Source organism: Panthera tigris, chromosome C1 (genome assembly GCF_018350195.1).
Source record: "Panthera tigris isolate Pti1 chromosome C1, P.tigris_Pti1_mat1.1, whole genome shotgun sequence".
Taxonomy (NCBI): Eukaryota; Metazoa; Chordata; class Mammalia; order Carnivora; family Felidae; genus Panthera; species Panthera tigris.
The window spans coordinates 158,820,401-158,835,929 of NC_056667.1; the positions used below are offsets into that span (position 1 = coordinate 158,820,401).

Below are 15,529 nucleotides of genomic sequence, written 5' to 3' on the forward strand. Positions count from 1 at the left end.
TCTCAAAATAAATAAATAAGCATTAAAAAAGAAAAAAAAATTTAATAAAAAATTATGTGGGGCAAAACATAACAAAGTCAACAGAAACTGCACAAAGGGATATGGGGATAGTCATGTCATATATTAAGGCTTAATGTGTTTAATATGTAATATAAAAAAACTCCTAAAAATTAATGACAAAAAGGCAACCTCACAGAAAAATAAACAGAAGATTTGAACAGGCAGGCCACAGAAGAAAAACTTAAATCACCAATCAACATATAAAATGTCCAACCTCACTAAGAAGTTAGGGAAATAGAAAATAAAACAACAATAAAATGTCATTTTCCCCCACAAGACTAACAGGACAACAGTGGTGATGTTCCTTGCTGCCAAGGGTGTGAGTGGTCAAAGGTGCTCTCCACTTTTGCTTTTCCACTAGTGACAGGAAAATGTGTTGTCACCAAATTTTAGGGAAGTAGTGTGTTAATATCTACTAAATTAAAAAAATATATATATGCTTACCCTTTAACCTAGCAATCCCACATTTGGAGAGAGTAGAAATAAAATACTGTAACGTAAGGAACTCTAAAAAGGAATTTTTTTTTAATATTTATTTTTGAGAGAGAGGGAGTGAGAGAGAGAGGGAGAGAGCATGAGCAGGGGACAGGCAGAGAGAGAGGGAGACACACACTTCAAAGCAGGCTCCGGGCTCTGAGCTGTCAGCACAGAGCCCGACGCGGGGCTGGAACTATGAGATCATGACCTGAGCTGAATTTGGATGTCCAACCAACTGAGCCAGCCAGGTGCCCCTAAAAAGGATTTTTAGCGCAACATTGTTTATTCAAGCAGGAAACCAGAAGCCACTAAATATCCATCAATAGGGAATGGTTAAATAATTTTTGGTAAATCCATGGTGGATATCATACAGCCATTACAAGGAATGAAGCCATGTCTACTGACCAAGAGTGAAATCATGATATATTCTTCAGTATAAAAAATACTGGAGACTAAGTAATATGTTTAGTAAAACGTCATTTAAAATAAAAAAGGAAAGAGAAAAAAAGCATGTATGTGTTTATGTGTAAAAAAAGGTATGGGAGAATTGTGGGAGTGGGTGGGATTGGTTTGGGGGCTTATTAAATTTTTAAATGTGTCTTGTTTGACTTGCTTGAACCTGTGGCTCTTTTGTTTCAAATACAAGTAAATCTTATGTTATATACAAAGCATATATACATAATTTTTAAAACCAAACAAGCAGACAGGTGTCCCCTCACCACAGATTGTGAATACTCACGTTGTGCTTGGTGCCTGTGGTTGTTCAGGAACCAGGTGAACAGTTTCTTATCAGGAAAAGTTGACGACATTCCAACTTTATTCCTTTGCTGCATAAAAGCTATTTTCAAGTTACTTGCATTGCTTCTCCATACAAGTGACAGAACAGATCACCCAGATGTGCTCAGGGAGAAATTAAGTGAAAGCACATTTCCTTTCCCAGTGGAAAGAAATGAATTCTAGGCTTTTGGTAGGAGCTAAGCTCCCTACTTATTATGATTTACAAAGATTCCTGCCTCCGTATTCTTAGTTGCAAAAATTCATGAGCCACAAAAATATGCTTTGACAGAGACATACTTCTGTCAGATTTCTTAAGTTAAAAGTAAAAAAGGGAGGGGTGCCTGGGTGGCTCAGTCTAGTGACTCTTCCTTTCAGCTCAGGTCATGATCCCAAAGGTTGTGGGATCGAGCCCCGAGTCAGGCTCCGAGCAGAGCGCGGAGCCTGCTTAAGATTGTCTCTCTCTACCTCTGCCCCTCTCTCCCGCTCGTGCTCTCTCTCTAACGTAAAATAAAATAAAATACGATTTTTTTAAAGTAAAAAGGGGAAGCAGTTTCTCTTTCTGAATCAAGACGAATTCTAGATCCTTGGAGCTGCCGCTTGTGGTTGGAGAACAGGAAGTTTCCACTTTCCTGGAGCGGATGCAGGCGCTGGCTTGCTGCTGGCTTATGCGGTCACGACTGCCTGCACTTCAGTCTCCAAGTTTAACTGCGTGCAGACCGTTCACCCGAGTTTGTGAAGTCAGTTTGTGCTCCCCTCCCCTTCAAAGAACAATTCAAGAAGCAATCCTACCAATGTGTGAAGAGCGTGGGAGAGAATGTCAGGTTCATATCTTCTTACCTTAGCACTGTTGGGGTTTGGCTTAGCTCCTTTGTTTAAAGTCAGGATTTACCTGCCAAGGGAAGCTAGTGTCCGGGTGCGTTCAGTAAATAGAGTAAGGAGGGAAGGACGGAGGTAAGCAACAAAGAATACAACCAAAAAAGGCTGAAAGGTCTTCTTTCTTCCTCATGTTTACCTATGGGTTGTAAAGCATTTCAAGTATAGAATTCTTTTCTGCTTGTGAAATCTAGCCTCTGGGGCATTTAAAAAAAATAACAAACTATCTGGGGCTCAAAGTGTGCTCTTCACGAGGCTGTTTTCTCTGTATGTCTGACTTCTGCTTCCCTCATTCTGTTGTCAGGACAGGATTGCTGAGAACCTTGAGCCTACCCCTAAAAGTAGAGAGCCCACCTTTCCTGAGTCCATAGATTAAACTCAGTAAAAATGTGTTTGGGTCCACTTGTGTCTTAGGTGTTCTCTTGAAGAGGCACTTTTACAGGGGGTTGGACCGACCCGGATCACCTACTCCCCTCCCACCCCTCCCCACCCCCAAACCCCAGCCCTGAAAACAGAATCACAGCAATGATTCCCCTGCAAAGCAGAGATCCTTTATTTACTCTTTTGAATTGGAAATTAAGCTGAAATTTCTTTGTGACATTCTTCCACCAAATTTTGCTGACACATATTTTCTTATTCTTTCATTTCATCTCTCTGAGGTATTCCTTCTCTCTGCTTCCGAGGCATCCTCTTAGAGTAGTTCTCAAAATCTAGTCCAGAGAACTCTGAAGCAGGGAGTGGGGAGTGGTAACCAAGATTTTCAGGTGGTTCTTTCTGTTCAAAGCTCTTTTCATAATACTAAGATGGTATTTATCTTTGTGTCAGTTTCTCAAAAGTGTTACATGGCCTTTTCCAGAGACTACATTATATGTGATATCACATAAGCCTGAATGTGGAGACAAATAGAGGAATCCAATTATCTACTACTGAATCAGAACTTAAAGTGATTTGCAAATATGTAAAACATGCCACTTGGCATGTTTTTTGTTTCACATAATATAGTTATTTTTCGTAAGACATGCTATTTATGTAAATATGTACTGAATTTATTATCATCGTTAAATGAATAAATATTTTTAGAAGTTTCAGCTTTAATTTCTAATATGGTAAATATCAATAGATGTATAATATAATAAAAGCTCTTTGGGGTTCTCAATATTGTATGTATTTAGAAGTAATGAATCATGATAAAATTAACTCTTAGGATTCCACTATCCAATCTAATTTAGAAAACATAGAACCCCCACCCACTTCTACTTCAATCCCATATCTGTCTAACTACCCCAACTTCTAATGGTAACCATTCTCTGGAAGTTTTTCTGCCATTCCCTGTTTTTCTTTACAATTTTTCTACATACTGTGAATCCCCAAACAATATGTTGTTTAGTTTTGCTTTTTTAATAAATTTTGAAAAACACAGTATCATAATATAAGTATTCTATTGCAACTTTTTTTCATTCTACTGATTCAACTATCTTGATTCCTTAGCTATAGTTTATTCATTTTTACTTTTGTATTCCATTGTTTAAATATACCATGAATTTATTTATCCAATCTCTTGCTATTAGACATTTGGGCTATTTTTAGTTTTCTGCTATAAACAATACTATATTGAACATTCATATACATATCTCCTGGCCCTCATATGCAAAGATTACTCTGGGCGTATACTTAGGAGTGGAATTATACTCAGACGAAAAAAGAAATGCCAAACTGTTTTCCAAATTGGTTGATCCCAGTGTGTTCCTGCCAGCAGCATGTAAGAGTACCCATAAGGCACATCCTTGCCAACATGCATCGTCTTCAAACTTTTAATTATTGCCAAACTAGTGGGTATAAAATGATGTCTTCTTGTGGTTTTAATGTTTATTTCACTGATCACTCATGTTTCCTTTCTAAGAAAGAGAAATATCTTTTGTCCACTTGAAAAATGAGGGTTTTTTTTTCTTTTCCTTGAAGATTTGTAGGAGTTCTGTGTCAGATTCCTTTTCGTTTATATGTATTGCTTATATCTTCCAGTTTGAAGCTTAAATTTTCTCTTTTGTTAGTATTTGTTGATAAACAGAAATTCTTCATTTTAATGAAACAAATTAATCATCTTTCCCTTTAAGGCTATTATTTTTTATTTTGTTTTGGAAACTTGTTTGGAAATCTTTCCCTCCCCTGAGGGCCAAACAAACTATATTCTTAGGTTCTGCCTCGGAACTGTTGGATCAGAAACTCTGGGTGAGGGGCCCAGAAATATGTGCTCACAGGCCTTCCAGGTGGTTCAGAAGCATGTGGTTTGAGATCAGTTAACCTAGGAGAAAAGCTTTTCTTCTGTAATCTGTTAATGTAGTCAGTTACATCAGTAGATTTTTCTAATATTAAACTTAGGTGAATTAAAAACATTTTAAATTGTCTCAAGATTCTCTTTTGCTCTCTGAAATATTCGAATTCTTACCTTTCGTTGTTTTACTTGTGTGCTAACTAGGCTTCTCAGAAAGGTCATTTCACAGCTTTGTGACTTTTGTTTAGCAGGAGGAAATCTGATCCCTGGCTACCTTCTTGCTCAGATCCAGAGAGCAAGTAGTGTTTAAGAACACAGGACATGCAATCAGGGAGACCTCAATTTGAATCAGGTTCATCCATTTGTAGCTCGTGACCTTAAGATAAATTATTGAACTTTTCTGAACTTAGTTTGCTCACCTGTAAATTAAGGCTTTTGATACATCCTTCACAACATCATGCTCAAAGCCAAATAATGCATGGAAATGCTCAGCCTAGGGCTTAGTGTACTAGAATTACACAAGTCAGCCATTGTATAAGTCTTATGGAAGGCTCCTTTATGACCTATAGATGGAATTTTTTATTTCTATTCTAGATCGTAGGCACCTTTATGATTGAGAGCATACATTTTATGTCAATGAAATTTTGTTCATTAATCCATCCATTTATTCAACAGAGCCAAATGCCCATTGTGTATGAGATTCCTTGCCAGGCTGTGGGGGATGCATTGTTCCATAAGAAAAGCATGGGTCCAAAGAGACATGCTCTCTGCCCTCATGTAGTTTACAAGACAGGTCTTTGAGTATTTGGTAGACAAGGTGGATATGGAACATTCTGGGAGAGCTCTCATATGGTATGGGGGGTAAAGGAAGTCAGACCAAAACCTGAACTCATGAGGTTGGTGGTGAAAGGGGAGAGAGTATTCTAGGTGAATAGAAGAGTAGGTGGGTGCAGTTTTCTTTGTTTCAGAAGCAAGAAGGAGGTCAGGCCTCCTGGAGTGGAGTATGGAAGATGAATTGGAGGTTGGGCAGAAGTAAATATAGATAGACTAGCTGCAAGGTGTTTACAGAGGTTCAGATGAGAAACGATGGTGGCCTGGAGGTGTAGCAGTAGCAGTGAGCAAAATGGATGGTTTCTAAAGATATTTCAAAGGTGGAATTAATGAGATTTGGAAAGTTAACCGTAAAGGGATGAGAGTCGCTTGCAAGCATGAGCAAGTGGGGGGATGAGAAAGGGAACATTAGAGGAGGAAGAGAGGGTTTGAGGAGTGTCAGGTGCTATAAGAAGCAAGGAGAATATGGTCTGAAAACCGTCCTTTGGATTTAGTGACCTGGAAGTTACTGATGACACTAGAGAACCCTTTTCTTAAAGGGGAGAATCCAGATTTCAGTGGATTGAGGAAGGAGTGGAAGGTAAGAAAATAGTTCAGTCAAGAGGTTTGGGTAAGGGAAGGAGAGGGTGGTAACTGGACAGGGATAGGAGTCAAGGCGGGTGTTTGGTTGAGGGTTTTTTGTTTCTTTGCTTCTTTTCATTGTGAGAAGCTTGGGCATGTTAAAATGCTCCCAGGGTGGCACCAGTAGAGAAGGAGAGGCTGTGAATAGTGGAGTGAATCTATAGCTATGCCTTCAGGAAGCAGGTTGCAGGGCGCAGCTGGGAGCTCGAACACCAACTCTATTGTAATTGAAGAAAGGAAGGAATTGTTGGCTTGGCTTTTTTGGTTTGTTTGAAGTTCAGCAGCAGAAAAGTGAAGCTCTGTTTTTCCCATGAGATGGTACTAAAATCATCTGCTAATAGTGAGGAGGCACACAGGACAGCCACTAGTTTGAGGAAGAGAGAGCATGGAGGACCAGTTGATAAATCAGACAATAGTAGAAGGATTGTTGAGCAGTGTTGAAGTGCTCATAACTGTAAGCATCATAACCATGAATTTATAGTGCCGCTGGTCTCCTTGGCTGTGTGACTTAACTCTAGTAGCACCTAGCAGACCAGAGGTAGTCCTGAAGATGGCTGAGCCAGTGTTGGAATGTTGCCAGGTAGATTTGATGCAAGACAGTGCAGCAAGGAGATGTAGAATATTGACAGAGGAATTTAGTGTTCATTTGTGTGTCCTCTCTCTCTATAAAAAAACTGTGGACATATTCTAGTTGGTGCTGATTAGATGTTTTAATCCCTGGAAGAAACATGCTTTTACACTTGAAGAATGCAACTTGGAAATGACCTAATACAGAGCTTCTCAAAGTGTGGCCTCTAGAACAGCATCATTAGCATCACCAGGGAAATCAGAAATATGGATTCTTAGGTTCTATTCCAGACCTACTGAATCAGAAATTCGAGGGATGGGGCCCAGCAATATGTACTTTAAATGAAGGAATGATTGAGTATAGGAAATAGCAGGAAAATGAAGAGGATTTCCATGTATTAATCTGTAAATCACTTGATTGCTCATTAAATCCACCTCTATAGTTAAAAAAAGAAAAAGGAAATCATACCTAATACAAAAGCTAGATAGGCAGATATTTCCTGGTTTCATTAACGGTTTGCAAATAAAAGCTTTTGTTGGGTCTTGAAGTTCACACATATCTTTTTTTAAAAACTCTTGTTTCATAAAAGGAGATAAGACTGGCATAGTAAAATACATTTGTTAGTGAGCAAATAATAATAATAATTGAGAAAGTCCAGATACTTAACACAGGAACTGTAAAAGTAAAATTTTATTGTTTATTTCCAGTTATAAAAGTAATATACATTAATTTTAACATTTATAAAAATGTTAAAAAATTTAACATTTAACATTTCTGTATTTATAAAATACAGAAAAAAGAAAAAAACAAAAACCATTGGTAATGCCATAATCTAGAGGTATCATTACACTTTGGCTTACTTCCTTTGGGCTTTAATTGTGCCTATGAACATTTAAGGGAAGTTCAATTGCCTGGGGTCCTCTAAGCAAATTTCTGGCACCCCAACTACTTAGCTCATTGAGCCCTACGGGATTACAAGAGGCACACATGATAAATCCTGAAAGAAATGAGAGAAAACAGAGTATCAGGAATGAAGTCAAGAGAGCAGAAATATGGGAAATGCATATTTCTATGGGCAAGTCACAGAAAAGATGTGGTATGAGTACATAGAAGTATATATGTGCTAAATCCTTGATGGCCATTTACCTGAGCCCTGTTTCCATATAGAAATCACAATCTGTACATCGGGATGCTTGCCCTTTGATACTAATAGAATCACTAAACTTCACTGAAGGAGAATTAGCAACATTCTCAACCACCAAAGGGGACCCTCTGAACCATTTCTCATACATCCAGGCATTTGTGGCATTAGGTGGACAGTAAAATATGCAAACTAGCCTATTGAATGCATTTTTTTAAATTAACTTCCATTCATTACCATTTCCCAGAAACTGATTCTAAATATATTTTAGGGTCTCAGACCCATTCTGCCTTCAGTCTTCTGGTGTCCCCCATTAGTCCTTTGATCCCATTCAGGAAAGATGAACAGTGATGTTGTGTTTCTCCCTATTCTCCCTTCTTCTCATCGTTGTTTTGTTGGGGGGGGGGGCGCGGGACGGGGAGGGTAGATCCAAAGTAGGTACCTGGAAAAAATGCCCTTTAAATTCAGTAGCTCAGCAGTCACTAAGAAATCTTTATTCTCTTGAGGAGAAGAGAATAGGTAAGGGGTAGGAGGTGTGGGGCCACAAAACAAATGGAAAGTGTCACTAGACTTCAATTACTTAGGAATCTTGCTATCCTCTGCAGAGAAGCATCCCACTAGGGATTTAATTATCAAAGAAACGGCAATAACCTCTCTGTTTTTCCTCATAAAACAAAATTGTAAACTTCTTAACATGTAACTTTTTTTTTAAGTTTATTTATTTATTTTGAGAGAGAGAGAGAGAGAGAGAGAGAGCAGGACAGGAGCAGAGAGAGAGGGAGAGAGAATCCCAAGCAGGCTCTATGCTGTCAGTACAGAGCCCGATGTGGGGCTCGAACTCGTGAACCATGAGATCATGACCTGAGCTGAAATCAAGAGTTGGACACTTAACTGACTGAGCCACCCAGGTGCCCCTCAGTGCTCACTTTTGTGTAGGCTTTAGGTAACTGGATTCAGGTTTATCTAGAATCTTGTACATATAAGACTAGAGTCACTGTCAGCGCAGAGCCCTATGTGGGGCTCAAACTCACGAACCACAAGAACCTGGCCAAGGTCAGATGCTTTACCAACTGAGCCACCCAGGCACCCTAACACACAATGTTTTTGATTGAACTGTCTAAATGTGTCCTATCATATATGGTTTTAGGGACTTGAAAATCTTTTATTTCCTTTTCTACTTGGCAACCTTAAGGAAATAGATAAAAACAAACAAGAAGTTCACTGAAGCTTTGTTAATGATCGAAAAAAACTAGAAACAGGAACATCCATAGATAGAAAACTGAGTAAATTATGTTACATCCTTAAAATAGAACATTAGCCATTAAAAAGAATAAACCAGATGCACGTATGTTGATACGAAAAGATCTCCAAGATATATTATTAAAAATTTTTAAATGTTTATTTATTTTTGAGACAGAGCACATGCAGGGGAGGGGCAGAGAGAGAGAGATAGGGAGACAGAATCGAGGCAGGCTCCAGGCTCTGAGCTGTCAGCACAGAGCCCAATGCAGGGCTTGAATTCACAAACTGTGAGATCATGACCTGAGCTGAAGTCGGACGCTTAACCGACTGAGCCACCCAAGTGCCCCATCTCCAAGATATATTATTAAGGGAAAAAAAGCAATATGCAGATGCAGAACAAATACGTATAGTAAGATACCATTTATACTTTAAAAATTCTCTTTCTCTCTCTCCACACACACACACACACACACACACACACACACACATGCTTGCATAGGCATACAAATTTTCTGGAAGGATACTTGAGAAAGTGATAATAGGTGTTGCCTTTGAGTAGTGGAACTGGAGTGGGGGAAATTTTCATCTTATGCCCTTGGTTCTGTATGAAGGTTTTCTCATTTTGCGTACAATTGCTTTTATAATAATACTTTTAAAATTGGTTGACTCTTAAAATTAAATGATAACCTTTGTACTTGTTGATGTTTAGCTTCTCCTAGGTGTTTTCATCTTTCTGCTTCCTTGGGCTCCACTTTCTCTCCGAGCACTTGTCATGCCCATACATGTTTACTCCGGACTGCTCATCTTTGGAACAGTGATCGCAACGGTACTTATGGGAGTGACTGAGAAATTGTTCTTTGCCCTGTAAGTTATATAGTTTTCCTAATTGTAATATTTAAGCTATAAAATGTTAAATACTTACCCATTGGGGGAAAATGTAACAAAATTTTTAATATTAAAAATAGACAATTTAAAAATTTATTTTTAACAAATGTATTATACATGTAGTATAGCATTAATAATGCTTGGAAGAAGGACCAAAAAGTTCAAAAAACTGTACCACTCTTACAACTATTGAGGTTACACGTGCCCTCTTAATCTTTTTGATGTGCATATCTTTATATTAATTGTAATTATAGTGTATATACATTTTGTATCGTCCGTTTTTCAATTTTTAAGTGCTACTGGTGTTCCAGGTGCTACATTATTTTCATACTTATAATTTTTAACGTCATACTATTTCATTGAGTTATTTTAGCATAACTTAAATTTCTCTTTAATATCAAACTTTAAGGGAATTTACATAGAAGCTCTACCAGTGGATATTTTTTTAAATTCAAGACTGTTTGACACGCTGCTGCGTCACCCTATTTGTAATTGGACATACTCTCTCTTTCTTGTAGGACTAGTTCTGGGTACAGTACATCTCCACCAGAAGGTGTTTTCACAAATACCCTGGGCCTTCTGATTGTGGTATTTGGGGCCCTCATTTTTTGGATAGTCACCAGACCACAATGGCAGCGTCCTAAGGAACCAAATTCGATCTTTCTTCAGCCAAATGGAGGTGCTCAAGAGGGAGTGGAAGGCTCAGCAATAAACTTTAGCAACGTGGACAAATCAGATTCAGAATTAAACAATGAAGTGGCAGCAAGGAAAAGAAACTTCATCGTTGACGAGGCTGGTCAGAGATCCACCATGTAAAGGGTTGTAGAGATGTGGCCATATCACTTCACTTTTACAAACTAGCTCTACAGTTTATCGCTTCTTCTCTCTAGCCCCAAGGTGATTGGGCCACAGAGTCAATATTTATTTTAATCATAAAGTAGGATTCCTTGGAAGAGTTTGTATTGATTGAGGCCTATGAACTTAACTGAATTGGAAAGGAGATGATCGTGTAAATAATAGCAGATATAAATTGTGGTTATGTTACCTCTTTCTTGTTGAGGACCAAAACATTTAGCACAGTGCCTTGCATAAAACAGTCGATCAAAATGGGTCTCTCAAAAACAAACAAACAAACAAAAAATAAAAATGTGTCCCTCGGTTGGTAAATTTCATCAGCTGGTGGCATCTCTGGCCTTTTGTCATTTCCTGTTAATTCTGGGAGTCCAGTTCTAACACTTTAGAATTAGATCTGGGGCAGGGTTTATGCTACACAGATAATGTGAGCAGAGTACAGAAAAAAATTTAGGAAACTAACTGGTTCCCTTTTCTCAGCGCTCTCTCCCCAACTAGTTTGAGCTCAGACTGGCCCTAGAGACCAGGGTTATATTAGAGCATTTTGAGGCAATGACTGAACCAAATGTAGCTAAAGAGGTCTTCTCTCATCAGACCTAGAAGTTTTTCTAAAATTCCACTTCATCCCAAAGCTCTCCCTGGGGTTTGGCGTATTTTATAACCCCAGATTCCAAACCAAATTAGAACGGAATATCCCTGAAAGCTTACGTAGCATAAACTGCTCTACAAACCTCAAAGAGCATTTTTTCCTGACTTTCCTTTTTCATTTTAGAAAGTACTTACGTGGCACATACTATCTGCCAGACACTATTCTAAGCACTTTATAAATATTGACTTGTTCAATCCTTAAACTTTTCTCGGTAGGTACTATTATTATCTCCATTTTACAGATGGGAGATCTGAAGCTCAGAATGGCTAGTGACTTGCCCCAAGGTCACACAGCTCATCAGTGGTAGAACTGAGATTCGTCACTTGGCCATCTGACTCCTTCGTCCATGACCCTAACCACTTCTCTATGCTGTATCTTCTATTATATACTAGTTTATACACTGCTGGAGTGCAGTGGACTTGTTAAAGTTTAACTTCTGGCTCTCTTGTCCAAGGCAGATTCCTCAAACAACCAAGGAAAGAGGCCCACCCATACCTGGAAATAGATCATGGCACCCTGATGCAGCCAACAAGCCATGGCCTACCTCAATGCCTCTTTGATCTTAAAATTGTGTCTTGGTGACAAAGAAAGATTTGGGCAAGAATATATGTAACTTTCAAGATGAATCAATTACAAGTTTTTTTCTTCAGGATCTTAGCTGCTGTATAGCTTTGGGTTTGTGGATAGGAGAGACTCACCTCGTGGTCTGCCCTTCCCGGTGGCAAGAGCTAAGGTCCTTCCTGATTTTGGTGGAATTTTAGGTGGTATCTAGAGCTTTGAGTTCTTGGTAGTGAGTTGAGAGACTCAGAGGTGACATCTTTCATGCATGGAGATCTCTGTCTTGACTCTAGCTGACTTGAATTAAGACCTAGAGTAGTGCCTTTGCTGAAAGGATGCTTTTCATTTTGGGATTGATTTTTGGTTTCCCTGCAGTTTTAAAGTGGGGCATTTTGATGTTGGTGGAAACCCTACAGTTTATACCAAATACACTTTTTTTTTTTTTTTTAAGTAGGCTCCCTGCCCATTTCGTGGAGCCCAGTGTGGGGCTTGAACTCACAACCCTGAGATCAAGACCTGAGCTGAGATCAAGGGTCAGACACTTAACCAACTGAGCCATGCAGACACCCCTACACCAAACACACTTAACTTTTTTGGTGCTTCATAAAGTTCCTTTTAATTTAAGTGGTAATTACCTCCATAGACTGAATATGAGCTTCTCTCCATCATGTTCCTTAAGCTTCATGCCTAACCATTCAAGATTCCCTTGCCAAAACACTGTTTTCTTCCTATTTAATTCTCCTTCCAAAATTGGTAATGGTGTCTTAAGTATCCCCAGTACCCAGCCTAATGCCTGGCTCGCTGTGAGCACAGTCAAATTCAATATGGACAGAGCACGCTACAAATTTTGATGTTACGTGGAAGAGTAATTGCGTTGTCACACACAAACATATTTTCGATAAATGGATGTTTCATTACAAGGAGGTGCCCCAAATTCCAGGAGTGTTTTAGGGGAAGGCGATAGTCCCAATGACCGAAGCTGCTGTTCCATTTTATGTAGGCCAAGGAAGAGGTTACTGGTGAAAAGTTAACTATGGATTTGGCATGAGAATATTCTATTCCATTGCAAAGTCTTTGAGCACACATCATCTCAGCCCTTTATTTTCTCTCTCATGGGCTAATGCGAGGGCAATCTTACAGATATTATAAGAACTTCTTTCTTTCTCAACCTTTATGAAAACAATGCATAGTAAAATACATCTAGAAAACCTTTCTGAGACTCTTCTTTTAATGGGATTTTTATTCTAATGGTAATTGTACCTTTATCTTTCAAAAGCTGGTATTTCCTACCTAAAGCCATCTCTCCCCAAAATATCTCATTAAAGAGTCCACAAAAAGAAAAGGGGAGAAGAAAGCCTTAGGTATCATTTCCAAAACAGTGATTGAAATCTTCCCAAATAATTATAGCTTATATCATCTGCAGAGATAGTCTGGCTTGGCTTACCCCATAATCTAATTTCAGAAAGAAAAAAAAAAAAACCTTTTATTTTAGCACTCATCTAAATCAACACTAAAGCCTTTTCTCTGGGTGGGTTTTATTGAGAAACTCAAATGAATATACTTTTTGAATTAATGTTCTCAGATGCATACAGCTTTCTGTGCTTCTTGTGTCAGATTGATTTCACCCTCCAGAATACTTTCCTTTCCATTCCTTGTGTGGTTTCATTTAAGCCGTGCTGGTTAGAAACAGCATCTCAGACCTTACAATCAAATGACAAAGAAGCAATTGCACTTTTTAAGGGATACTGACAAGTGGTTCCTATTTTCTAAAGGACAAAAGAAAGAGAATGTCTTGTTTTTAATTAGGCTTTTTTCCCCGCTGAGTTGAAAATTGCAGTGCAATACCGATTGACCACAACGCCAGATCTAAAACCTCAGAGAAAGAAGTAAAGTGTTATGCTAATTTTATTGCAATATGATAGAATTTTTATCCTGTTATGTCCTTCTTGTGATAACTCTGACAGAAAACTGTTAACTGCCATGTCTTAGAGGTGCACATAGGAAAGTATAGAAAAAAAGAAAACTATTATTCTTTATCCCTTAGAAGATGCCTGAACATTTTTAAGTGGAAAAGATTACTATGTTTAAATTTGCCTTCTTATGGAAAAATATTAAATAGCCTGAATATTTTATAATTTTGTAGAAAAAAGATGCATCTATTTTTTCTTGACTTGTTTTTATATAGTAATAAAAGTTATTTTGGAAGCGATTTGTGTGTTATCCATTTGTCCAGGCTGGATGGTGTAGGCATTGTTCTGAAAGTTTCTGTTCTATGGTTGTTTGTTTCGTGGAAAAAAATTTTTTAAGTTTCTTTATTAAAAATGCTGTCAGAGTACCACACCATTTCCATTGCTGGAAGGATCAGAGGATTGTTTCAAAACTGCCAGGGTATCCTCCTCCGTGCAGGATCTGAACTGGAGCCATCCTTGTAGTGCAGAAGGGAGCCATCGGTGTAGGCAACCAAAGCAGACACAGTGTAAGTGGGAAAAGCATGGAAGGAGAGCCTATTAAAAGAGTTGGTTATTACAGAACTCTGTTTACAGGAACTTGTCCTTGAGAAAGTATATAACTCATTATGGATGAATTGTCGACTAGTCGCATCTGAGTAATCAGTACTCCTCCCATCTTAATCACTCATTTAGCCTTTTTTTGCCTCCTGAGAAATTGTCTAGCTATAATAACATCGTTAATATTATATATACAATATGCAATAGAGCTATAATATTGCATGTGAATTGAATTTTTATGTTCCATCATATTTTGTGTTCTTATTTTCAGAGAACTGTATATTATTTTAAATTTATTTTAATTGGCAAGTACTTTTGATACTTTATGACTATATGGCTCAAATACATTAACACGTAATTTTACATATATTAGCTCATTTAATTTAATTTGCGGTTGTACTGGACATTTACATTGTCCGCCATGCCCAGCCTTACGAACATAGCTGTGTTTTTTTGACCACCCGCATTTCCTCAGCCACAGCTAACTGGATGCTAGTGGGAGAAAACACATCACCCATATGTAGACTTTTCACAGCTCACCAACATACTATGAAGTAGCCTGGTATGAAATGAAAATATCCTCTTTCATTTCCTTTCAGATTGAGGAATGAGGACTTCAGAGGATTTGGGCTCTCTCCTTTCCAAGAATTTGAATTGGGAAATACTTCAAGAATAAGTCAGAACAGAAGTTAAATGAATGCCTGGTTACAGGAGCCATGAGGAAATCTAGACCAGAGATCAGGAAATTGTCTATAAAGAGCCAAATAGGTTTAGTGGACCGCATGGTTTCTGTGGCAAATACTCAACTAATGCCATTGTAGTCAAAAGAGACCACAGACGATAGTAAATGGAGGAAGGAGTATGACTATGTTCCAATAAAACTTTATTTACAAAAAACAGTGGCAGCCCACATTTGTCCCACAGGCCAAAGTTTGCCAATCCCTGGTCTAGACCATTAGGTGGGGCCATGAGAGTTCATGACAGGCTAAAATGATAAGAAATCAAGAACTATGTGGTGAAGAGAAAATACTGACGATAGAGAGGAAGGATTGGCAGGTCATAATAGGAAACACAAGTGGGCAGTGGAGTAGTCTTGGAGAGGGTGGCCAACTCAAATTAATGGTAGGTACTACAGTGAAGATCCATGAAATGCTGCTGAGTGTTCCTCAAGGTTGCTATGGATTCAGTTCCAGTTACCTTGGAGACTGCTCCTCAGAAT

General features: G+C 38.4%; 1 protein-coding gene across 1 annotated transcript in view; it reads left to right on the plus strand.

Annotated features, from left to right (window-relative positions):
• LOC102964575 (plasma membrane ascorbate-dependent reductase CYBRD1) overlaps positions 1-10,916 on the plus strand; it is a 31,635-nt gene extending 20,719 nt beyond the window's left edge. The window contains exons 3-4 of the mRNA XM_042994697.1: positions 9,569-9,723; positions 10,263-10,916. Of these exons, the coding sequence (XP_042850631.1) occupies positions 9,569-9,723; positions 10,263-10,560 (453 nt within the window). The 3' untranslated portion in view covers positions 10,561-10,916. The remainder of the gene's footprint in view (positions 1-9,568; positions 9,724-10,262) is intronic.
• Positions 10,917-15,529: the final 4,613 nt, after the last annotated feature.